This window comes from Podarcis gaigeae (genome assembly GCF_964106915.1).
Source record: "Podarcis gaigeae genome assembly, chromosome: 6".
In the NCBI taxonomy this organism is placed as follows: Eukaryota; Metazoa; Chordata; class Lepidosauria; order Squamata; family Lacertidae; genus Podarcis; species Podarcis gaigeae.
In genome coordinates this window covers 55,158,963-55,185,751 of record NC_139682.1, presented here as the reverse complement: position 1 = coordinate 55,185,751, position 26,789 = coordinate 55,158,963, and the positions used below count along the sequence as shown (strand labels likewise).

General features: G+C 41.1%; 1 protein-coding gene across 8 annotated transcripts in view; it reads right to left on the bottom strand.

Moving 5' to 3' along the window:
* ELAVL4 (ELAV like RNA binding protein 4) overlaps positions 1-26,789 on the bottom strand; it is a 96,224-nt gene that overhangs the window by 22,863 nt on the left and 46,572 nt on the right. For all 8 annotated transcript variants that reach the window (XM_083742520.1, XM_083742517.1, XM_083742521.1 and 5 more), the window contains exon 3: positions 5,130-5,233. In XM_083742520.1, the coding sequence (XP_083598646.1) occupies positions 5,130-5,233 (104 nt within the window). The remainder of the gene's footprint in view (positions 1-5,129; positions 5,234-26,789) is intronic.

The window sequence follows — 26,789 nt, the reverse complement described above, 5'->3', positions numbered from 1 at the left end:
GAAGCCCAGAATGGTGCTAAATCCACTCTACTTCCCAGTGGGGAGGGGTTGCAGTGGATCACATGGGGGCGGGGGGCGAAGTCCCATGTCACTCAGAGGTTACCGGCCATCACTCAGAGGTTACCAGCCAGCCAATCTGTTGGCTGGGGGGGGGCATGGGACGTGGCCGGGCCACATTTAAACTGGAGAGCTTCCTCTTGTCTCGCTTCCTCGATCTTCCTCCTGCCCTCCCTAGTTTCAGGTTTCAAAATTGGCCTTGCTATGGACATCGGTTGGTTGCCGTTGAGGGGCCTGGTAGGAATTTTTCCACTTGGCAAATTGGCATGGGTCATTTGGTTTTTGCCTACCTTGTAGCAATCGTCACAACTTTGTTAGGGTTGCGGTTAGGCATTGGTTGGTCTTATGATGGGGGAGGTGAGGTGTGGCCATCACCCGCCCCTCTAAGCTTAAGGGTATTCTGTTAAAGGAATTCGGGGGTGTGGATCTTGTCCAAAGCCCGGGGCAGGGCTAGGGCCATGCCATGACCCTGTCGGGAACCCAGGGGGAGCTTGAGTTGGTTTGCATCAACAGGGCTCCTCCTACCAGTGGTTGACCCTTACAGACTCCCTGCGTGACGGGTAGGAGTCAGATATAGTCGGGTAAATTCCAATGCCTAAACCAATACCGCTCACATTCTGTAACCAATAAAGCTGTGGCCTAAATTTGCCCAATAACCATTAACCGAATATACATGTTCTTGTGTCTTATTCATCAACGAGGGGGTGGTTTTGGGGTCTCAACATGCAACATCTCATCTCCTTCAAATGACTTCTCGAAACCCAGCTTTTCCATTAAGCCTTCAGTGCAATATCCTACTGTACAGTGGTGCCCCGCAAGACGAATGCCTTGCAAGATGAAAAACCCGCTAGACGAAAGGGTTTTCCGTTTTTCGATGCGCTTTGCAAGACGAATTTCCCTATGGGCTTGCTTCGCAAGACGAAAACGTCTTGCGATTTTTTTCGCCCCCCCCCTTTTTCTAAGCCGCTAATAGCCTTTTAGCCGCTAAGCCGCTAAGCCTTTAATAGCCGCTAAAAGCACTAATCCGCTAATAGGGTTGCTTCGCAAGACAAAAAACCGCTAGACGAAGAGACTTGCGGAACGGATTATTTTCGTCTTGCGAGGCACCACTGTAATTAAGACTAAGCATGTGCCACTGAAATGTAGACCCATTCCTTCTCTCTCTCTCTGCAGCTTGACCAGCATCAGATTTCACACCTTGGAGTAGAAACCTATCCTCTTATACTTAGAAGTGTTATGCACACTGTCAGTGCAATAAAATAAAAATAAAGATTTCAGATTCGTTGATGCCATTTGCGTTGTTTCATCTTCTAGCCAATCAACTTTGTAATTCAGTACCAGAAGTATGATAAAATGTAAACTTTATTAAAACTAAATAAACTGTCAGAAAACAGTGACAGTTGTGTAATTACACTTTTTATCGTGGTCATGGATGGACAGAAGGAGCCATCTTAAAACTAGACAATATTGTTCAGTGGCTGTATTTCTTCAGGAAGTATTTTCATTCATTCATTCATTCATTCATTCATTCATAATTTTACATGAAGTTCAAAATTATGAGGACACTAAACTTACAGCACTGAAATGCCTCTGAATACCAGTTGCTAGGAACCAGAGGTGGGCAGAGGGCTCTTGTGCTCAGATGCTGTTTGTGGGCTGCCCACAGGCATCTGGTTGGCTGCTGTGAGAACAGGATGCTGGGTTACAATGACCGCTCCCCGCTTAAAACGGGGGGCGCCCTTTGCGTGGACGCGTGCAGCCCCTAGATCTGGAGCGGCTCCAACAGCATAGGCTAGGCTTTGCCTTCCCTCAGGTGGGATACATGGAGGTCTCCGCCTACCTCAGTCAGTTGTCCAATCCCACCTGGGGGAAGAGTTGCCAAGGAGACCAGGCCAGGTAGGGGAGGGATTACCTGCCCACACAAAGGAGGGAGGATCTTACCTGTGAATTCTCACTTGGCTCCAGAGCTTCTCCCACCCTACCCACCCTCAGTTAATGTCTTCTTTTGCAGGTTAACTTTTCTTCATAGGTTTTGCAGGTTAACCTGTCTCCACAGGTATGCGGGCGCTGCTACGTTAAGGTCGCTGTTAAAGGGCCGGAAAGGAATTTCCCTGCATTGGCAGGTTTCGCCTTTCCCGTAGCAAAACGTCACAACTTTGGCGGTATCAGGCCTTGGGCGGAATCCTTTTGTCCATCTTCCTCTTTGCGGCGGCGATACCAGGGTTCCCCGTTAAAGGGGTTTTCTGAAGGGAGGCTTTGACCGTACGCCGGAAGGTCGTCATTGCTCTCCCCTGCGGCGGCGGCGTTACGGGGGCGGCTATCTCTGCTTGAACGTATGTTCTCCAGAGCCGGCCCATCCCCCCCCCCACACTGGATAACCCTGATGCTCCCTAGGTCCCCGGCTGGGGACTGGGGAGGGAGAACGCCCAATGCCTGAGCCAAGGTCTACCCACATTTGAAATTTAATAAAGTTGTGGCCAATTTAATCCCATAGCACGTTGTCTTGAGTCGTTATTCCACATGACGGGGGGACCGCGCGGGATCTGGGGACTCCGCCTGTCCACGCAAAGGCCACTGGCCTGATCCAGCAATCTGTTCTTATGTACTATGATTATAACAAGATGACTAACTGTTATCTCATTATCTAGCACAATTTACATACAGATGTTTTATCCTGGTTCTGTAATTCTACATGCAGATCACTAACTACCCTTGTTTTGAGAGTAACTTTAGTTAATCAAACCCCACCATAGTTTAATCAAGCATTCTACCAATCAGAAGGAATTAAGCAAGCTCTATGTCCTTATTTCACGCATCTATGGTGTTTTAAGTACTGGTAATTGTGGTGGTGTCCGTCCCCCCCCCCTTTTTTGATTATATGATAACAAATATAATTCTTTAACATGATCTTTATAAAATTGTGTCACTCCAAACTGCAGTTAGGTGATCCTGTTGTCCCTTTTTTTATTAAAAAAAAAAAAAAACACAACCCTGCCCACAGAGTGTTAGTTTTTGAGGGAATTCTAGCATTCTTCACAATATATTTTTTCCCCATGTGCAGAGAGAGAGTTTAGGCTTTCTTTCATGTGAAGAAATGCGAAAACAAATCCCTGTCTATTTATTGTTTTCCATATTCAGTGCACATGTGTGGGAGGCACTTTAGTGTAGGAAACAAGAAGGTTTAAAACAAAGAAGCAGTAACATTTCTAGGCCATAATAATAAAATAAGTAATTGTTAAATTATTAAATTTCAAGGTGAAGGTGTCCCATTTAACACCAAGGAGATCAGCCTGTCATTTTACAAAGCAGATACTAAGAAGAAAAGAAAACCTTCAATGCTATAGGAAAAATTACGGATGAACATAATCCTCTCTAGTGTGTTTACACAGATCAGAACATATCACAATCGAAAAATAAACAAGGACACAGTACGAGTTATACATAAACAAATGAGTTGAAATGGCTGAACATTCTCTTTTACTTTCACACCCTAACCAGCAAAACAAACCTTTAGGGAAGAGATAGGATGCATATTATTTCATACCTTTGCATAGCACAGTTCTATTGGGTTTTTCCTTTATTATTTCTTCGCTAACCACCTTGATGTACCCTAGACCAAAATCATACCCATAATCTTTAAAAAACAATAACTATCCAAATTTGATATGGTAGACATATTTGAATTAAAAGAAGTTTAGCCTTTAGATCAAGACCACCCCTGCCCCTCAAAATACACACTTTACTTTAAAGAGTAAAACTAGAGATAAACACCATTAAAATATAATGGTTTTTTAGTCATTAACTGGTTAAGTATGAAAACCTATTTAAATGCGTGCATCTAAAAGTGGATACTAGAGTCCTAGTCAATAAATTCTGGGTTTCTAGGATCCTACTTATCATGGTTTCTCCCCACCCCGAATTTGAGTCTATAGCACTATGATAATAACACGAGAAAGCAACTTATAAAACAGCAAAGATGACCAAGCTTTCAAGCAGAAAAATAATACAGAAAGTGAACACGGCACTAAAAATCTCTACCTTGAGGATAAATTTAATGCAAGTTGGACTATTTAAGACACATACAATCTATTTTTCTTTCTTAAAAAAGTGAAGCCCCCCCCCTTTTTTTTGCTTATGGGCTTTCAGGTGAAGCCAGCAATTTCTTCCTTTAATTTGGAAGCAGACAAGGAAGCTGCTGACTCAGTACTACACTGTAACGATAAGAATATTTTTGTTTTGTTTCCTCATATTAACTCACTGAAGCAAAATGTGTAGTAATTGCAGGGAATCCTATAGTAAGCATTTTCTTAGTGTAAAAGATATCAAATTTGATACTATGTTAAGTGGATTTAGAAGGAGTATGCTAAAAATAGAATATATATTAAATTACTACAACGTACATGTAGCTATATTATGAAAGAATTTGCATGGAGTTTTTCCTCTCTGAAATCAGGAAGACGTTACAGCCCAGTACTCTAGTTCCCCCCATAAAGAACTACAGTACCAAAAATGCTAACAGAATGCAGACAAATGCTTTAAGATCACTTGATCTTGAGTTTCCTTCAGAATGTTCTGCTTTCTGGAAAACAAACTTAATGCTAAAAACTGGTACCTGATCACCATTTACTCTAGGGTAACTACAGGTGCATCTTGACAAGAGCATCAGTCGTATGCCCAGTTATCTCATGGCAAGATAATGATAGCCGAAATAAGCAACCAAACCCCATGTAGTAGCCATTTCGTAAAAAGCCAATTTCCCCCCCTAATTTGCTGCTATGATTTTTGTGGATGACTCTCTAAACGCTGTGCTTTTGATATGCTGACTTGAAATCCTGTAATAGTCATTTAAAGATTTTCTGCTTGTTTTTTTTCCCTTTTTATAAACAAAAACAATAGGCAGTTTGAAAAGAAGAAGAAAGTGCCATCTGCTATACACCTTTCCTTTGTTCCAAAGTAAGAGCTAGTTGCACCCTTTGGGCTGTGAAGAATGCAACATTGATGAGATAGCCAGACACTGTCTTAACTACACTCTTCCTCCTGAATTTAGCAAAATACTCTTTGTATTCTCTTACCTTTATGGTTTTGGTCTGGAGTCTGAGTCCATTTAAAGTGTTAATGGCTTTCTCTGCATCCTTTGGATCAATATAGTTAACAAATCCATACCCTAAACTCTGCCCTGTTGAAACATAAGAAACAAAAAAAAAGGACTCAGTATTCTTTGCAGCACACGTGTACGATTTCCAAATGGGGGAATGAAATCCTTTTTCTCTGATAAACTTTTTCACCTAACACTTCCATTCCAATCCAGAAAGCATACCCATACAGCCAACACAGCTTTCAGGAGGACTGCTTAGAAATATTTTTATCCTGAGAGTCTGTCATTAACAGGTGCTGATTCTTCTAGATTCCATAGTGCCCTTAAAACTAGGAAAACTAAACGGATATATTAAGAATTTACTAGTGGCCACACTTACTGAAGCTTTTCCCTACAGGAATCACATTAAGAGAATAAAAGACAAGAGAGAGGTAGCAGCAGCATTACATGCAGAATTTATAAACGATTTGTGTTATTTTAATCAACAGACAGAATTAAAAAAATAAAAATTAGTTGTACAAGCAACTCAACTGCAATTTAAAGTGAAATAAATGAAATGCTTAAACTAAAACACATATCAGTAGCTAACCAAATTCTTACAAATAAGAAACCTTTCTTACAAATAAGAAACCCTGCATTTATTTTACCTGATTTGGTTGAAAATAGTATTTATTTACAATATTTATATACTGCATTTCAGCAGGGAAGGGCTCTTATTAATAAGAAGCTTAAAGAAACAGAAAGATTATCTAAAAATCAGGATGAACTCTAAAAATGAACATGTAAAAGCCAATAAGTTAGCATCTATGTTACTGCCTTATCTGTGACAGCACATACACCATCGGAAATGACATAATATCATATGGCAGGATAAATGATTACTTTGTGCTCTTTGCACTGTGCTCATGTGGTGATGCTAAGAAGAACAAAACAGTAAATCTGCTTCTGCATTCGGATGGCAGGAGCCCATTTTAGCAGCCAAAATTTCAACAGCTTCTGTTTTATTGTCGTGTTTCGTGTTTACGTTTCACAGATCAACTTTATCCAGTACAAACAGCTTAGCTTTTTAACATGGTGCTAACTACATACCATAGGGATTCACACAGGTCAGGGATAATCTTGGCCTTGCAACGCAGTAAGAACATTTGACCAAGCAAAACCTTTGTCACACCCCCCCCTATAATCTATCAGAACCCACCCCTCGTTAATTCAAAGGTAATGAGTATAATTACAGTAAAAATGACAACCAACGCCAATCAACACCATGCACATGCAGCTTACAGGTTTGCCCAAGTTCATATTCAGTTCTTCTGCCTCAATATATCAAGTTTTTCATTGTTTTACATATGCTATGTCCCCCCACAGGAGGCACACACCATCCAATTAAAGCGTACCCCCCTTGGTCAAAAAATATATCATGGGAACTGCAGTTTAACCCTTATAGCTCCCATAACAAACTACAGTTCCCAAGGTTCTTGGGAGCAGTGGTGGCAAAGCTTTTAAATGTAGGGTGTGTACACAGACTAAATGCCCCTTTATCTCTATATAGCATCTTCCCCATTTGATTTGATTCAACAGCTTTTAATACACACAACTGATTTTAATGTACATGGAGAAACTGGTTGACTAAACGATAAGCGGAGGCAGCTTTCCTACATCTAGTGGGAGATCTCCATCTTTTTCCATTATGAGGCAAGAGAATGAGAGACTGAAATTCAGAAGGAGATGCCATGTTTTCTGCCTGTCTTAACACCCTGAATTTACAAAATGCCTGACTACCCACTGGGGACTAGATGCGGACAAGGCAGTGAAAACTGCACCCAGGCAAGATGAAAGGGCGAGTTTTCAGGTTCAAACTGAATTCGGACAGGGAACTTTAAAGCATGAACGAAAGGTAAGTGTGAAACAGCCATGAGTTACAACCAAGGAAACCTAGATCAAATCTCACTAGGTGGCTAAACGGCTCTCTCTCTCCCCAGCTTACTTCCTGCAATATGGAGTTAATACTAACCTACCTTGCAAGATTGTTTTAAAGGCTGCAACAAGATAATTTACGTGATTGACTCACTGCTAGGATTTCTAAGCACTGCCACCGTCATGGGATGCATCACTGTCTCTTAGCAACGGGTCTCATCATGCACCACAGATTCCCAGCTGATAACCACAATCAAGGTGTGAAGAACTTGAAGAACAAATTCAGAGGAAAGTAATCATGGTTAGAAAGTCCTGTCAATGGGAACGTCAGCAGCCAAAGCACTCTACATGCAGTGGAATGAAATTCAGTGATCTATTTCCTTTGCTACTGCCGTCTCGGCGCAAGCAAAGAGGAACAGAAGTGCTGGTTCAACTTCCAATCAGCTGCAACATTTCTGCTGCAGCGGAAGGCAAATGACATTTCCCCTACAGTGACAGCTACTTAACTAATCTTTTAATTAAACTACGAAGTGAAGAATTTGTCACCTGCCTCCTTTAGAACATCTGTAGCATTCAGTAAAGGGTGAAGAAATAGTTTTCACACTTCTATGCACTCATGCCATAATTTCCAGTGCAATGCTGTGTAGCAGAGAAGGGAAGTTGGAAACATGGCAATTTTGCTGCCCATGAATCGGAAATGGTCAAACAAGCAGTGCACAACAGCTCAGTCCTCCATTAGTGTTCTCTATCACCAAACTTCAAACTTATTTTTAAGCATGCTCTCTCATAAACTCCCAGGAAGAGAGAATGAACATGGGGAAGAATTGATTGTCCAAGAAAACAGAAATAATGAGTGCCTGCCATTTGGTTTCGCATCTCCCCCAGCCTAATGAACTCACATGGAAATCAAACAATAGTGTTTATGCTTAAAATGGGCTTGAAAAGGCTTGGCTTTTGTTTTTCTTTTAAAATAAAGGAGTATTTTTTTTGTTTGCAAAGGTACAATTAAAATTATTTAAAAATTGCCTGCCCTTCAATATTAATCCAATGGGGGGGGGAGAGTGGGCAGCTTCAAAATATCTTGGACCAGCACTGGTCTCAATGAAATGTCCAAAAATTCCCAACCGGTGCTACAATGTAAACTCTCAAGAAGAAAGAATAGGAAGAGTAATAGAAATAGCAAGAAAGGTCTTCTCAATATCTTGTGATATATTCCAACGTTTCTGCAGTTGGAACAATTTGGACAGTGCAATATTGAAGGAGTGTGAATACCAAAAAAAATGGCTGCTTTCAGGAATAAAGTACATGTTAAGGTGAAGCCCACATTTTTAAAGCAAAATCAGCTTAGACAAGCTGTGTAATAGGGAAAGGAAGCTTGCTTAATTCTTTCCCCTCTGGCTACTCTGTTTAAAATCACCGATTTCCTGGTGCTTTTCACCTACAAGAGGGGTGGGCAACCTGTGACCACCTAGATGTTGTTGAACTACAACCTCCATCACCCCCAGCTCTCTCACAGTCATATGAACAAAAAGATCAATTTGGAAAGGGTGATTTTGAGCTGAATTATCAATAAGTATAAGTAGGCCTATATTTTCACTGCCTTGCAGCCCGATTCCTGAAAGTATCTTGTTTTAAAAAGACATATAAAATTGCCAATGAAGTAGAGGCAGCAACCATTTTGCACGAGGGTTCTGTTCCTGACTCCTGTGCGCATGGGCAAAATAAGCCCACAATGTTTTGGGGCCTCTTCTAGGTCGGCAGCAAGGAGCATGCGCACGATCAGACACACGTTAGATGGTCTCTGCCTGTAATATGTACCATATTTTTTGCTCTATAAGACTCACTTTTTCCCTCCTACAAAGTAAGGGAAAATGTGTGTGCGTCTTATGGAGCAAATGCAGGCTGTGCAGCTATCCCAGAAGCCAGAAAAGCAAGAGGGATCGCTGCTTTCACTGCGCAGCAATCCCTCTTGTTCTGGCTTCTGAGATTCAGAATATATTTTTTGTTTGTTTTCCTCCTCCAAAAACTAGGTGCGTCTTATGGTCTGGTGCATCTTATAGAGCGAAAAAAACGGTAATTTGAGCCTCAGTCCAACTTGGTCCACTTGGTTGCTATCTTAGATGACTAGTAATTTTTCTTTGGTGGTGAGTGAGCAAGAAAGCCGAAGTGGGATCAAGTTTCCAGTCCCTTCTCCAGGTACTTCCAGCATTTTTATGCTGGGTGTGGAGGAAAGTACTTTGACTCCTCCATGCCTGATGCAGAAAATGAAAGGCCCCCAAAGGGAGGATGAAACAATTGTGGCCTTCTGTGGGTGGAATTCAATGTTGCACTGTAAAAATCATCCTGTCTGTGCAAGCATTTCAGCTTGCAGATGGAATGATTCCCCCTCTCCTCCCTGCCCCCTAGCTGCTCTGGGGGTTCCCCTGACCTCCCCAGAGCCATTTTTGCAGGAGTGGTGGAAAGCCCTGTTGCACAAGACGAGGTCCTTGCATGGGGCTTCCGCTGATAGGGCTCATTGGGTGAATCCTGCCCTGTGTTTTGAGAATGGAAAGATCCATGCTTTCTACCCAGCCTAGAAACCAACCAGGCTGCTGGTGGAGCTATGAATCGTTCCATCCTTCTGCTGGCAGCCCTTTAATGCTTCTATACTGAAGACAGAAGAGGTGAAGCTCTTTCTTGTGTGATAAGAACAGAAAGCAAGAGGAAAAGAATGCTCTTTCGCTCCCCTGCCGGCTTGCTGTTTTCCTACGAAACCCAGAGGACCTACTGTGCATCTAGCCTAGAAACCCTGCGGTCTGGGTGTGCAGGAAAGTTTCGCTTCCTGCATATCCAGCACATAAATGCCAACTTAGGTGGATAGCAAAGGGATTGAGTGGTTTTGTGCCACCACTTGCCACATGAATGGTTTCTATGCTGGATGTACATCTAGCACAGGTGCACAGTGGGTGAAGGGGTACAGTAATCTATGCAGAGTTTTTTGTGCTGAATGTGCGAGAGCTGAAGCCCTCTCCCATAGAAATAAAATGGCATGGATCACTTCACCTCTCATCTGCTTCAAGGCTGGATGTGCAGGAAGCAAAGCCTCTTTCTGCACGGTCAGCACAGAAACCAAGTGGGCTGTCAAAAGAGGCACAGAGTGCTCATTTCTAGCTTACAAAATGTTTTATTCATCCACTATTTACTCATAAGAGGGACTGGCAAAGGAGGAACAGAGTGATCTGTCCACCCTCCTCTGCCCTGTTATATAAAAAGCAGATGAGTAAAACATTTTGTTGGCTAGTAAACCTTAATAGAGGTTATTTTCCAAGGCTACCTTAGCTTCATACGACATGTCACAGGATCGACTGCCTTTAAGTATTACCAACTGTAAGGATGACCAGACACAGCCATGTTTGGATCAGAAGTAAACAACTCGATTAAAAAGAGACCATATACTGAAACTTAAGTACATTAAGAAGAGCCTGCTAGATCAGGAAAGTGGCCCATCTGACGAAGCATCCTGTTCTCACAGTGGCCAGCCAAGACCCCTATGAGAAGCCTGAAAACTCCCCTGTGAGGAAAGGTTACAGCAATTGAGGTTTTCAAGCTGAGAGAAAAGGCAACCAAGAGGCAACACAATAACTTGTGGTTGCTCTTTTCTGAACCTTTTCCAACTCTACAATATCCTTTTTGAGGTGAAGCAACCAGAAGTGTGTACAGTATTCCAAGTGTGGCCATACCATAGATTTGCATAATGGCATTATGACATTGGCAGTTTTATTTTCAATTCCTTTCCTAATGATCCCTTAGCATTGAATTTGCCTTTTGACATCTCCTGCTCCAGAGGGTAGGACCCAAACCAGTGTATCCAAGTTACAGGAAGGGAGAATCAGACGAAACATCAAGAAGACAGCAAGAGCTGTTCAACAGTGGAACAGATTCCCTACGTAGGAAGGTGGTGGTGCAATCTCCTTCATTGGAGGTTTATTAGCAGAGGTTGAATGGCCATCTGCCATGGATGCTTTAGTAGAGATTTCTGCACTGCATTGGACTACAATTCTAGGCACTCATTTCTAATCAGTAGTGCCAGTTCAGACCCCAGGAATGTACATGTAAAATTAATACATTTTTGTCCTGACGTACATCACTTTATGGTTGTTTACACTGAATTGAATTTTCAATTTTACCACCCATTCATTCAGCTTAGAAAAATCTTCTTGGGGCTCTTAGCAATCCCTTTTTGTTCTAACCATGTAGCCTCAACAGAAAACTTGGCTACCTCATTGCTCACCTCCAACTCTAAATCATTTTAAAAGCCCAGGTCCCAATCCCCCCGCCCCCCCGTGACTGACTCCACTTTTTACACCCCTCCATTTGGATAACTCTCCATACAGTCCTACTCCACAAGAGGGCCTCTCCTCTTAGTCTATGACTGTTAAACTTAGTCATGGGTCTATGGTGATGCTGAAAGTTTTTTGAAAGTCCAAGTACACTATGTCAACTGGATCATTTGTACAACTACGACAGCATTAGTTTAAGAGGTAATATTGTTTGGGAGAGTCCTAGGGTGCAAATAGATAAGAATGTAGGAGTCCCCAGCTTTTCAAAAGAAAACACAGCTGGGGGAAATTAGACTGAAGCTTCCCTCCATCACTCCCCCATCTAAACTGCCCCTTACAAAGGTATTTGCTGCAAGTAAGAAAACATATTTTTTTTGCAAGTAGCACGGCACATTTTCCAGTTTGATAACAGCTGCGGATGTGGGGAAATTAGCCACTCCTCCCACACCAAAATGACCCCTCACACAGCAGTTCAACTATCACACAAAAAGAGATAGGCCCCTTTAAAGTCATTTGGCTACTACAATTTAAGTGAATGTTAAATCTTTTCCTTGCCTAATTCCTTCCCCTCTACTATTTCCCCTGTGTGAAGACTAAGTTCCTCATGGTGGAAGGCAATATAGAAATAGCCAAACAAGCTAACAGCTGATGTGGAAGAATCCAACCATAATAGCTGATGTGGAATGAATTGAGTTAGCTTCACTAGGAGCTCAATTTATATTCTTCACATAAAATTAAAACAGTATGGAGCTTGCTTCATGAAAAAAGGACCTCTCAGTTGTTATCACTGAAGTGTTTCCACAACAGCTAAAGTAACTACAGAATTTCAGCAAAATATTGCCATCCTTATGTTGCAGAACACTGTATCCTGCTAATTTTGATAAATGGAGTGGGGATCTTGAAATACATGACAGCATGAAGTGTGCACAGTATTCCCCTGAAGTGGGAAGCACCCTACCTTAAGCAAGGCAGGCTGACAGCTACAGGAAGTCAGCAAACATCAGTGATGATGACTAATAACTGATGATTCCCTATAAGAATTAGGGAAAAAATCTTAGGACAAAAATTGTAGTAAACTGTAAGTAAGATGGGAAAATATATTTAAGCTTTAAATGCAAGGAAATGTACTCCGGAAAGTTGCTTTTTGGCTGCCGAAAAACATTTCCTTCAGTAAATGAGAAAGGTCAGTAACAAATCTATAACAAATGCACCAACATTATCTTGCGAGTATAATGCCATTTACAGTTTCTGGTCCTGGGCTCTTCTCTCAAATCTGTTTTCCAGCCACAGCCCTAAACTGCTTTTGTAATATTCAAAAAACCAATAATGGATTGTGCTACCAAACTTGGCAGGTCTAGTGATGAGAGCAAATTGGTTTATATGGATATGTCATATCACTGAAATGCTGGAGTACTGGAGTGTTAATTGTGCTAGCAGGTGTAAAAACTGCCATTAAATACTTACGCCAAGGCTTGAAAATATCATTGGGTATTTGAAGATGATTTAGGTTTTGGCTAGGAACAATTCTGCAGGACTGGTTACTAAGCCATGATTTAAAAGGACATCCTAATCCCGTGGTTCTCAAAGGGTATGGCAGGATAGAATGGCAAGTGTGGTGGGAAGATTCAAGGACAATCAAAGAAACAGTTAAACATTTCAGTGTAGTGTAGTATAATATATTTTTAGAATTATTATTTGCAGGATATATATTATCAAAACAAGTGCAAGAGAATCACGTGATACTGCAAATTCACACCTCTCATTGAGTTTGTATACATACCTAAGGTACATATGTAAGAGGTTCATTTATAATTATATTTTGGGAATGATTCATGTTATTATGTAGCTGCATTGTTTTATACTTTCTGGATGTCCCATGATCGTAATATAAAGTAGCCGTGCTCCACATTATAAATCAAACACTGCTAGTTGTTGTTTCTTTTTGTTTTCCAATGCGGAACGAGCAAATTTCTATTCTTAAAGTGTGGCCCAGAGAAAAAAGTTTGAGAACCACTGTCCTAGCCAATATAGGAGTATGTATCAAAACAGCTTTCCAGATACAAGAAAAGAATGTCCCTTAGTTAAAGCATATTTTGTGAGATCTACAGATGAAGGGCGGTATACAAATTTAGCTAACAACAACAACAACAACAACAACAACAACCAGCTTATGTAGATATCTGGGCATTAAGTGGTAAATTAATAAATAATAATTAGTTGCGTGGTCAGCTGGAGACTACGAGTGGCCAACTTCTGACAACAAGAGTCTCAAGTTAACACACTGCACTCCATGTAACACTATGCAGACAGTCGAAGAAAATGTAAAAAATATGTTTGGGGGAATGGTCTGTTTTGCAAAAACAGGATTGCTTCTGACCAATATAATAAAAGAACAGCATTGTAAGAGAAAGAAAACTTTGAAAATAGAACGGGCCAGAGGACTCTAAGGGTAGCATTCAATGTTAGTTTAAAGTAAGCTGAACCCACTTATTTCAATGGGTCTGCTCTGAATTAGCTCTTACAGTGGGGCAGAGTCATCTATAAATAAGGAAAACAATGTTGGAAATTCTGAATACAACTATATAAATTATATATTTTGCTCCATTTGTTATAAACATTTAGAATGTACCATAATGCATGCCCTAGAAAAACATCAACAGATTTCCCCGCCCCATATCTTTGTAGCAAAGTAACAGCCAGAAAAAGTTGCCTCCCTACACATCCAACTTCTTTCATGAAACCAGTGAGCTAGAAAGACCTATCCTTGCCAGATGTTATTACTCCTAATCGCTTCTCCTTCTTACTAAGAAACTAGACTGCAATTCTATACACATTTACTACGGAACAAGTTCCACTGAAATTAAATCATACTGTTGGGTAAACATGCACAGGACTGTGTTCCATATCTGCATCTAGGAATGCAGGAATTCTCTTTGAGAACCCACCATGGCACTCCTACAATATAGCAGTATTATACAGAGAAAACAAGCGGGACAGGCTTGATATGTCAAACAAATTGTAGTAACGAACTGATGCTTTTAAACATCATGCAGGAATTCAACTGTTCATTTTCTTCTATCTGGACAGCCCATGAATAGAAGAAAATACAATGAGAAGAATCATGCAAACAATTCATGGTTGGAAGAGATAGCAAAACATCTCAGGACCGCAGCTCCCTATATGAACTGACCCAGACCCTGTGCTCATCAACTGAGGACTGTCTTCAGATGCCCCCTCCATGAGAGGTCTGGAGGGTGGCAACACAAGAGCAGGCCTTTTCTGTGGTGGCTCCCTGCTTGTAGAATGCTCACCCCAGGGAGGCTCGCCTGACGCGTTCTTTACATCTATTTAGGCACCAGGCAAAAACATTCCTCTTCTTCCAGGTCTTTGGCTATTTAAATAACCTATGGTTTTTGAAACTGTGAGAAGGGTATGTTATGTATATGTTATGTAAAATACCATTTTATGTATTTTTATGTTTTTATATTGTAATAATAATAATAATTTATTTGTACCACACCCATCTGGCTGGGTTTCCCCAGCCACTTTGGGCGGCTTCCAACAAAGACTAAAAATACATTAAAATGTCACACATTAAACACTGCCTTCAGATGTCTTCTAAATGTCAGGTAGTTGTTTATTGCTTTGACATCTGATGGGAGGGTGTTCCACAGGGTGGGCGCCACTACCGAGAAGGCCCTCTACCTGGTTCCCTGTAGCTTTGCTTCTCACAGTGAGGGAACCGCCAGAAGGCCCTCAGCACTGGACCTCAGCGTCCGGGAAGAATGATGGGGGTGAATACGCTCCTTTAGGTATACTGGGCCGAGGCTGTTTAGGGCTTTAAAGGTCAACACCAACACTTTGAATTGTGCTTGGAAACGTACTGGGAGCCAATGTAGGTCGTTCAAGACCAGTGTTATGTGGTCTCGGCGGCCGCCCCCAGTCACCAGTCTAGCTGCCGCATCCTGGATTAGTTGTAATCCGCCCTGTGATCCTTGGATGAAGGGAGGTATAGAAATTTAATACACAAATAAATTACATAAATTGCCCACTCAAATGTTGATATTCTGAATACAAGAAATAGATCAGCAAATACCAAATATGTTGGATTATGCACTTACTGAAAACACACTCAGTCATCTATCTTACACACATACACAGGCAACTCCTAACTAGTGCAGGAGTTCCGTTCCTGGCCCCTATGCACATCAGCAGAACATACATAAGCCCACCCTGGTCATCTTCTGGGTCAAAAATGACCTGTGGGTCAGTGGTTATGTGTGAACTGAACACAAACAAAATGGTCGCCACCTGGACTCACGTTTATACTGAACCAAAAAATCAGGACAGTAAGACTGCAATCCTAACCTCCCTTACCTGGGAGCAAGCCCAAATGTAAGTCTCAGAAGTAAACTTGCTTCTAAGTAGAGATGGTTAGGATTGCAGCAACCAATGGTTTTGTAATGGGCCATCAGCCCCTTCATAAACGTTGTCCGTAAGATGCCACAAACTCTTGTTTTTGCTGCAAAATAGTAACAGGGCTACCCCTCTGGAAATGCATCAACTTTGAAAGGGGATACAGTGGTGCCTCGCAAGACGAAATTAATTCGTTCTGCAAGTTTTTTCTTCTTGCGAGTTTTTCGTCTTGCGAATGTCTGCCCCACGCGAGGGGCGCTCTGCTTAAGAGCGCCCCTCGCGCAGGGCAGCAGGCTGCTATCCGCAGCCTAGGCGGGAACTCTTCTGAAGGCTGGCGGGGGAGAAGGGCTTTTCTTCCCACTGCCAGCCTTCAGAACAGCCTTCTGAATGTTGGCGGTGGGGAGGAAAACCTTCCTCCCACCGCAAGTCTTCAAGATAGGTCCGGGAACAGAGGAGAAGCGCTGCGCACCTTCCCCTCTGTTCCCGGACCCGTCCTGAAGACTTGCGGTGGGAGGAAGGCTTTCCTCCCCACCGCCAACATTCAGAATGCTGTTCTGAATGTTGGCAGTGGGGAGGAAAAACCCTCCTCCCACCGCAAGCCCCGGGAACAGAGGAGAAGCCCTTCGCGCCTTCTCCTCTGTTCCCGGACCTGTCCTGAAGACTTGCGGTGGGAGGAAGGCTTTCCTCCCCACCGCCAACATTCAGAATGCTGTTCTGAATGTTGGCGGTGGGGAGGAAAAACCCTCCTCCCACCGCAAGCCCCGGGAACAGAGGAGAAGCCCTTCGCGCCTTCTCCTCTGTTCCTGGACCTCCCAGCGCAAGCCTTAGGACAGGTCCGGGAACAGAGGAGAAGGCGCGCTGCGCTTCCCCGCTGTCCCCGGAGATTTCCCTATTGGCTTTCGTCTTGCGAAGCAATCCCATAGGGAAATTCGTCTTGCGAAGCCGCTAAAAATCGGAAAACCCTTTCGTCTTGCGGGTTTTTCGTTTAGCAAGGCATTCGTCTTGCGGGGCACCACTGTCACCACTGTACAGTGGACGATGAAAAAGAAGAAAAAGTTGTACAAAATAAACCAATTGCAGGGGAACAGAAAATGCCAGGTGAAAGTGCAAAATGTCGGAATGGATTGAGGAATATTCACACATCCTTAATACGTACACACACATGCGAGAGGCTACAGAATTATTTTTGGGAATATACTAAAAGTCATAGCAGTCTACGTGTACTTGAATTCTGCAAATACTAATGGGGAACAATAGCAATTATTCTACACTATAACTGGATATAGAAGACATAAGGATTCAAGTGGCATTTCTAATGGGAACTCTCCTCTTTGGGTTGCTTTTGCCAGCTACTTAAATTCTCTATAAACATCTGATCCATTTTGTGCATCGTGTGCTGAACAAACAAAATGCAACCATTTATAAAATATAAGCAACTTGCAGAAGAGAAATTAGAAGGCAAGCTCCCTCTTCATCAAATGCTATAAAAGCACTCTTTATGTAGACATCATGAATTGAAAGGTAAAAGCTGAACATGTCTTTGTGCCCTATCTACTTCTACAACTTAAATGGACACAGTCCCCAAATTGGAAAAAGTAACTGGGGTGGGTTGGAAGCAATGCAAACTCTACAGATACCTAAAAATAACTGATAAGAGAAATCACATCTATCAATAATACACCATCTTAACAGAAATAAAACTGCTATTTAGATGTCATTAAAAATTATTAAACTGCAGAACTTTAAGCAGTGCATGTTTCGAAAAACAGTGTTTATGTTTGTAGGAAGGGCAAGATGCATTTGCAGAAATTAATAGGGGAAAAAATGAGGGCAACAGCAAAAGACACATTTATTTTGAAACATGAACAAAACCAAGTGCAAGCACTTGGCTTTCTTGAAGTCCATAGAGCTAGGTGTGATCTCACACTCTGGTGCTTAGATTTTAAGAAAAGTGTTTGCAATTTGATCGTTTGACAAAATCAAAATCATTTCACAAAATACAAACTACCTTGTACACAAGCATTTATGCCCCACCCAAGCAATCCACCACTGAGATTTCTTCTCATCCCCAATACTAGCAGACATGCAACCATGTACATATCCTTAGATGGAATATGCAATATGGGCATTGCATGTGGGGTCCCCCTCTCAGTCACTTAGCATCCATTGCTTAGGAAATGGAAACACACTTAAAAAGCTAAGCTTCCACTGATGTTGTTCAAAAGAAAAAAGGTGTCTTCCCTTCCAAACTAGTGATCAGACAGATTTCAGCCTTTTAAAAGGGTTCATTGTGAGCTCCATTGGGACTGAAGAGGTGTCATTTGAACCATGTTTCAAGACAGACTTCTTAAGGGCAAAGTCCTACTTAATTTTTAAAAAATAAAAAATGGTGCAAGCTCAAGAAGCTAGTTTAATTCAGAAGCACCCAGTAGGATGTATTCAGTACAGGCAGCCCCCCGTTTACGCACGTTCAGTATGTGCATGACAGTGAATACATGTATTGCGCTGAGCCCATAAAAATGTCACTAAAAGGGTAGAATGAAGGAGGGGGATATAACGGGCTGTTTGCAGGCTTTTTCAATGGGATACAGTGGTACCTCAGGTTACATACGCTTCAGGTTACAGATGCTTCAGGTTACAGACTCCACTAACCCATAAATATTACCTCGGGTTAAGAACTTTGCTTCAGGATAAGAACAGAAATCGTGCTCCGGCGGCAGGCCCCATTAGCTAAAGTGGTACCTCAGGTTAAGAACAGTTTCAGTTTAAGAACGGACCTCCAGAACGAATTAAGTTCTTAACCCAATGTACCACTGTACAAGTATATGCGATTTCACTGATGGGCATGGTGCCTTGGAATGTAATACCTGTGTAAACAGGGGGCTGCCTGTACTTCAATTCACCTACTCAAGACATCAATTAAAGGCAAACCTAGGTAATATATATTAAACTCCTAAAACGTTACCCTTGGATAGATTTCCAAAGGGCAAATCCCCAACCCTAATTCCCCCCTGCCAGAATCCACCCTTCTTAAACTCAAGCCAAGTTAGTACCTCAAATAACTATCGATGTATTTCAAGATATTTGTTTTATAGTATACATTATTTGAAAACCTTCACAAGATACCTCAAGCCAAAAAGAGCCGCAAAATAATTTAAAAAGAAGTAGCTTCTGAAATTTATTTTTTATGTCCAGGAAGCTGAATCTACAAATTCAAATTTGTAAAGGATCTCATACTTGGAGCACTTTGAAAAACCTTTAAAGCTGTGCTGGTTGGTGGAGAGGGGGGAAATCAGCTGAGGAACCCAATTCATAGAGCTAAGTAAAAAGGACACCAACAATTCCTCTTGCGTGGCTAGGTACAATAAAGAATCAGTTCATTTTAAACTACAGGCACCTGCCCTCAAAACTGTCGGGAGAAATCAAATGAGGAGAGCTAGTGGAAAATGTAACTTTCTGAATACTTATTCATCCCCAGTCCACAGATTTTAATGTGCAACTGCAGATGTGGAATTTTATACATTAATCTGCCCAACGGGTGAATGATGGTGGATGGGCAGAGAGGATATGGAAGATAATGGGATTTCCTAAGGAGAGCCCAAGTTCAAAAAGTGAACTTTGTGACCAAAAGGTAACAGATCACAACTGTCAATGGCTCAGGACTGCCATTGAGTCAACTATATCTGAAAGGTCTCCATGTACATGGAGCATGAGGTTCAGTGAAATTTCTGGAAGGGTCGGCTATCCTTTTGAAGACAGCATTCACTTGTATTTAATACTGTTGTAGAAAATTAATGTTTAAGTACTTGGCTATTATTTGGTAATATTTCTCTAAGGTTTTTTGGGTTGTTTTTTATACTGCTTAAATGCCAATCTTAGAAACACTATATGCCGAGCAGTATGTGAAGGCCATATGGGGTTGGCACGAGCACAAAATCTCTCTCTAGCAAATCTACAAATGGGAAGAAAAAAACCCATAAAAGGGGTATTTTTATATTTCCTGGTCCTCGTTTATAACACATTTTATTCTTATGAGCACACCTGGTATGCAGTCAGAGCTACATTTAATTACTTCCAAAAACAAAAAGAAGTGAGTTTCTAGGTGCATGTATTTGGCAAATATCTGGTATTTCTAGTATCTTGTTTACAAAATTGGGAGATGGGGAATGACACATGTAATGTGCCTAATAGTGATCAATTTGAAAGGGATTCAAGTTTCTATTTCCTAACTAGTCCCTGAGGAGAAGATAGCATGAGAGATAACCATCTGTATTTCAAAATGAGGCATTTAATCACTTCCTGCTAGTTCACATCAAATCTTACCCTTCTAAAAAAAGACAAGGGGAAAAAAGACTGTGTACAGCAGTTCAAAGTCTTAAGTATTCTTCCTCAATAAAGCTGACCAGAGCAACTGGCAGTGAAATGACAGGGTGCAGGCAAAGGTGACAGAGAGATCCTCTTTTCAATCAAGCCCCTTTAGGAAAGTATTCCATAGAAAAGGGGCTACTACTGAAAAGGCTGATTACCTTGTTGCCACTGTCTGAACAGCCGCAATTCAGAACACAAACATAAAGGCCTCTGATGCTAATCGTTGGGCTTGGGAAATGGGGTCCTGAGTTGTAACAGGCTTTATCAGCACAACTTAGAAACAAATTGACAGCCAGGTTTTCTTGATGGCATTAATTGATAAAATAAATGAGGACTGCACGGATTCTTTCTGATTAGAGGTTAGGATACATCATCTTATCTGCTCAAAACACAAGGCACACGTTAAAAGGAAATGATAAAACAAATACTAGAAGGGCACTTAAAAGACTTCCACAAAGCTGAGCCTAAGCACCGCTAAAAACCTCTTCCTGTGAATGAAATACCTCTTACCCCCCAATAACTCTTACCCCCCAAAAAACAAAAACAACAGTGGATTAAGTAGCAAAAATAATGCACCAAGCTAAAAACATATTTAGTAACTCTAAGCTTCACAGAACCAACATATCCATATTTCAGTGTCTCTTTGAATTTCTGCTTCATGGCTATAGTGCAGCAAAAGGCAGGCACTGTTAAGAATGTAATAGCAGCCTGCTAGATCAGACCAGTGGTATGTATCTAACAGTAGGTGGCCGGATGCCTTTGTGAAATCTACAAGTAGAGTAAAAGCGACATCACTCCCCAATTGTTTTGCTCCCTGGCAACTGGTATTCAAAGTTACGCTACCTCCAAACAGGGAGGTTCCGATTAATTATTATGGTTAGCAGCCACTGAAAGAACTAAGAAATTTGTCTCAATTCCCCTTAAAAGCTATTAAAGCCAGTGGTAGTCACAGTATCTTGTAGCAGCAAATTCCAGGAGGCTTTCCTTTTCTCATCCTGACTCCACTGCTCATCAATTTAACTGGGTGACTCTGACTTCTATTATTACGCAAGAGAACAAGAAATCAGATATGCTCACTTCCTCCATGCATTCTTTAAAGGCCTCCTCTATCATGACCCCTCCTTAGATATAATTTCTAAAGTGAAAAGCTTCCAAGTGCTTTAGAAACCCCCGTGATAATTTTGGTTCTACAACATCCCCTTTGTGTTGGATGTCTTTCTGGCAGACATTTATCTGGTTGGTGGGACAAGGGAAAGGCATTTTTCAACACAGCATCTGAATTATGGAATACTCCCTTCAGAGAGACTTGCCTCACCTTTGCTCACTTTTAAGCAGTGATGAAAACCTTATAGTTCTTGTTTATTTCCTTCTCTCTCTTGAGGTTTGACGACATTACTAAATATAAATTTTAAGATAATATTGTACACAATAGTCCAGATGTAGCTACACCATCCGTTTGTTTTAATGTTTGACGCTTTATTATGTTTTTATATGTGTTGCAAACCACCCAGAGTGGCTGGGAAAACTCAGCCATATGGGTAGGGTATAAATAATAAAATTATTATTATTATTATTATTATTATTATTATTATTATTATTAACAGCAGCACTACAATACAGGTAGTATTAACTTCCATCCCTAACATGGAAATTTCCTAATTCACTAAGTACGTATTTTCACTGAGCTATCTACCATGAACTCATAATCTACCGTATTTTTCGCTCTATAAGACGCACAAGACGCACCTAGTCTTTGGAGGAAGAAAACAAGAAAAAAAATATTCTGAATCTCAGAAGCCAGAACAGCAAGAGGGATCGCTCCGCAGTGAAAGCAGCAATCCCTCTTGCTGTTCTGGCTTCTGGGATAGCTGTGCAGCCTACATTCGCTCCATAAGACGCACACACATTTCCCCTTACTTTTTAGGAGGGAAAAAGTGATTCTTATAGAGCAAAAAATACGGTATTTTCCCATGCAGTTAATTATTTAATTTAATTTACACAAATGAATTAATTCCTCACAATGACTCTTCGTGGCATTCTAACATCCAGTTACATAATGGGAAAATGTCCTTGTAGAACTCTTTACAATAGGACTGGGAGTCCTGGCCAGCGACTCAAACCATTAAAAAAGAAAAAGAAAAAAAACTACCCACTGCTAGATGGAAGCTACTTCATTACATCATTCAGAATAAAATGGGCTCTCCCCCACAGTTGAGGAAACCAGATGAAAACCAAAGCAGATATACCACTTTAGCCAAGAGTTTGAGAGAACCACGTGGTGCTGAGCTCCAGACAAAGAATCACGTTGTACTTTTATGTGCAGCATACAGCTCTCTGTCTCTTGTTTTTCTTAAATTAAGTACAGCTGCGGGAGCCCAATGTTATTAGGTTGCAGTTTACCCCTACCTTCCCCACCACAACCCCCTGCAAACCGGTGCCTATTGGAACATTTTTTTATAAGCCTGATATCCATGCTGAGGAAGAAGGATTTTCAGGTGTGCATGTGTGCCATGTCCAGAGAGGTCAGGGATCCATGCACTGTGACCTCAGCAATACTCTCCCTTCCCCCATGGCTGTAATTAATTTAAAACAACAACACCACAAGAGACCTATCTGGATGCTGTGCATTAAGCACCATGCTTGGTTTCAAATTATTCAAGTATGTACACAGGCTATTGGAGAAAGTAAGGTGCACAGTTACACAGATTTCCCCCTCTAATTCATGCCTCAGCCCTGTGTTTAAGCACTAGCCTGGTAGTTACAGGCAACTAGGAATTACATGTAGGTGACTGAGTGGACTGACAGCAGAGGAATGGTGCACTCTGTTCCTCTTCTGTGCCCAGCACGGAACAAAGAACTATCTCCTATATGTTCAGTATAAAAAGGGAAAGGAATATTACCAGAAGGATGAAACTTTCTTTCTGTCTGTCCCTCTTCTGCCAGCCTCCAGCAGGCTATGGCTATTTATTTACTACAGGCCAGCAACTGTCTTGGGTTTATCTACAAGGCTTCCATAGGTTTTCAATTGTTAAGATGGTACTACTTCGCAACTGCTGCTTCAAGTTTATATGGAAAAAATTAAAAAGTCCTGAATATAAGGAAACTAGATCAAAACAGGCATAATATACTTCTTAGGAATGCACAGAAAACTGACTTGTATTTTAATTATTGGCCAAAATACTCTGGCACTATTGCTTATCTGTAGGAAGAATCATATCTTGTTTATCATACATGAAGAGTAATATAATTTAGGAAAATAATTTGCTTCAATTAAGTCTCAATTTAAAGCCCTAGGTTTCAAACCACACCCTACCCAAATGAGAAAAGTATTTCCTCTTTCTGATATTGTACCTTCTCTGTGCAAGATAGTTCACTGACTCAAGGTTCCACTGTTTTGTTTTTGTTTTGGAAGAGCAGCTGATTAAAACTCACAACTGGGTTATTGGGCAAAATATGCTGCAGCTTTGAAATGATACAGCAGGGACCAGTTTCAGTGTTAATTTAAAATGCTAGAATTAATTAGGTAGTGTAAATGAAGAATTTAATAAGCACACTTTACAACTAGAAGTTATGCTTTTATTAAACATCTCTGCCAAACAAAGCTAAACATCTTTGGCCTATCCTGCCTTCCTTTTCTTATGGGCTCATTAAAAACTCTGAAATTAAGGCATTTCCCCTATTGCAAACTCTGTCACAATTAAAGTTTGTCCTAAGTTATAGCAAATATAGATCACTAGCATTTTATGCCTGCTCTAGGAAGCTACTAAACACAACTGAAGTTTACAATTTTGGTTTTGAAGTCCAAATTAAAGGCTGTCTCAGAAGCTGTCATTCCCAGTCAACTTGGTTTGATATACTACCAAATTAGCATTTTTTCTGTAAAAGAATATGCTTGTTTAAAAGCATATTCAAAAGCAATGTGCAACATTATGAATCAGATTCTAAAGTCTACCTACCTAAAAGCCAGCATGAAGACTCTGAACATTATTATTAAGTTAACTGAAAGCTGGAAAAATATTTTAAATTCTGTTGTGTTAGCACCCCCATTTTAGGTACTCCAGCAGGTAGATATCTGGGATTTATTCAGCCCTACAATAGCCATTTAAATACTTGTCTAAAATATCAGAACTGCACACACCCTGAATTTATCATCAAATTATTTTGGATGTTAAGTGTTAGCCTATTAAAATCTACTTCCTTTGTAGCAGTGGAAGTACTGAGGTTTTCATTATGCCAGTCACTCTAGACTATAAATACTGTGGGTTATAAATATGAACAGTTTCATATAGTACAGGTGTGAAACCCACAATATAAACTAATTCCTCAAAGGGAATGCACATGGCCATTCCAACATAAAAGCCACTGCAAGTTGTTTTGACATAAGAAAGAAGTTACATGAATGCTTCCAGCACCTATCAATACATAACTTCAACACCTATCAATATATTACCCAAACATGTCAAACTGTGTAATGCAAATCAGTCACAATTTATGAAACTGAACTAGAACTCAACAGCATCCTGGAAACCAAGTTTTGGGGTATATAGGAATCTGGGTCAATACCTGCCCTGGAATGTCCCAATCTCCAGATACTGCAGACAGCAATCCCAAAGTATAGGGGATCTCTATGGATAAAGGCCAGCAGGTGCTTGCCTCAAAGCCAGAATGAAATCTAAGGCAATGCAGAACATTGTAAGACCGGGGATTCTCTCAAAAAGAGAACGAAAATGTACAGCTCCACGAACTCAGTTACAGCCCAAGACCTATCATTCCCTCTAAATTGCTGGCAGAGAAGAGAGAACGCTCACATGGAGACTAGCAGGCAATGCTTGAGCATAGCTGTCAACGTTTTCCCCTTTTTAAGGGAAATTCCCTTATTCTGAATAGGATTCCTCACAAGAAAAGGGAAAAGTTGACAGCTATGTGCTTGAGTGAAAGGCTCTACCCGATTCATTGTCTGGTGGCTCTTCGCCAAAGAGAATGGATCTTGGGGCTCATGAGGCTGCTTTGCCGTTTAGATTATGAGCTTAGCCCCCCCGCCAAAACAATGCCTGCTGACTCTTCCAGAATCTTGAGCTTTCCATGCTATATGGAATTGGCTCCCAAGAATGTTGCTCAATGCCCCCTAATTGATACCATGCAACTCCAGCTCCAGCTGAACCTTGCTTGGCTCTTAGTACAGTTGGGACAGGATAAGCATGGGCCAACAAGGACCAAAAAACAAAATTCTTATGAAGGCTCACTATATCAAGAGCAGCAATGCAACTTAATAATTAGCAACTTGAGTCTACCTTGAATCTCTTCAGATTTATTCTGTCCACTGCTGCATTGCCTGAAATGTAGTGCAGCTGGTGACAGCGTCACAGCTCAGTGGTACAGCACTTGAGATGCACACGAAAGATCCCAAAGCTCAATCTCTGACTTTGCCTGGTAGACAATACTAAGCTAGATGAACCGATGGTCTGATTTGAGATATAGCAGCTTCTTGTGTTCCTTCCAACAAAGTATCATTCACAAGGGTGAGAATTCATATATAGCTCATATATGTAGAAGTAAACATCCTACCAGGAAGGATGCTGATGTTGCAACCAATGTGATTTCTCAAGCCATCTCTCTGTCCACAGAACTGCACAGCGACTAACAAATGCAGTTCTTTCACTAAGATGCTGATGAGAAGGCCAGGTGCCATACCGCTTGTGCTGCATATTATACTTTTTTGAATTCAGCACATTATATGGCAGGGCTTATTTGCTAAAATATATACGAAGCATTTAACATCAGAATCTCAATAGAAATACAAATGAGCACTGTTCACCTACTAGACCCATAAATTCATCTTCCATATAACATAAAACTTCCCCTTAACCCACAGGAAATGTTGTAGCCAAGCAGAAGTGTACACAATCCAGTTAAAATTTCTATCTACTGTACATTCTCCAATCCTCCAGATGATCTTCTTCGGTCTCTATTTTCCAGCTTTTCCAGCTCTGAATCAGCTTCAGTTCCATTACCTGCATCCCATCTCCTTTGGAGTTTTTTCAGCTTCAATTTTCTCATCTACTTGCCTTCAGCCTTTTCTACTTACTTCTTGTTAGCATGTCTACAGGTAGATGATATTCATTCTCATTGCTTTTCCCACTAACTGTATACAGATATTTTTGGTCACTCTTTGAGATACCAGTTATTCCTTGACTCCTTCTGTTTTTTTTCCTTTTCTTACACTCAAGCAGCCTCTAAATCTCTTTCAATGTCCTGTATTCAATTTCCTATTTATCGCTGGGATGGAGATTCCCACGGATAACCCCAATAAATTTTTGGCTCCAGCTTCAGTTTTTCACGGTATATATATAGGGTGACACTCTGGAGAGTCTCATGAGTTTTGGAATTGGGTTTTGAAATGATGTACAGGTGATACAGGGAGGTTTAAGCTCCAGTGTGCACATCTAAATTCCACACACAGCTATTTAGTCTCTAATTGTTCTTCATTCTCTGGTCACCTCTCAGATAACCAAACTTCCCCTTTCCTAGTCCTCTTCAGCCACTTCTACTCTCTTCAACCAAGTCAAAATGTGTCACTTCAAGCCTTTACATTGGTTCCTTATCATGTTCTATGCTTCCTA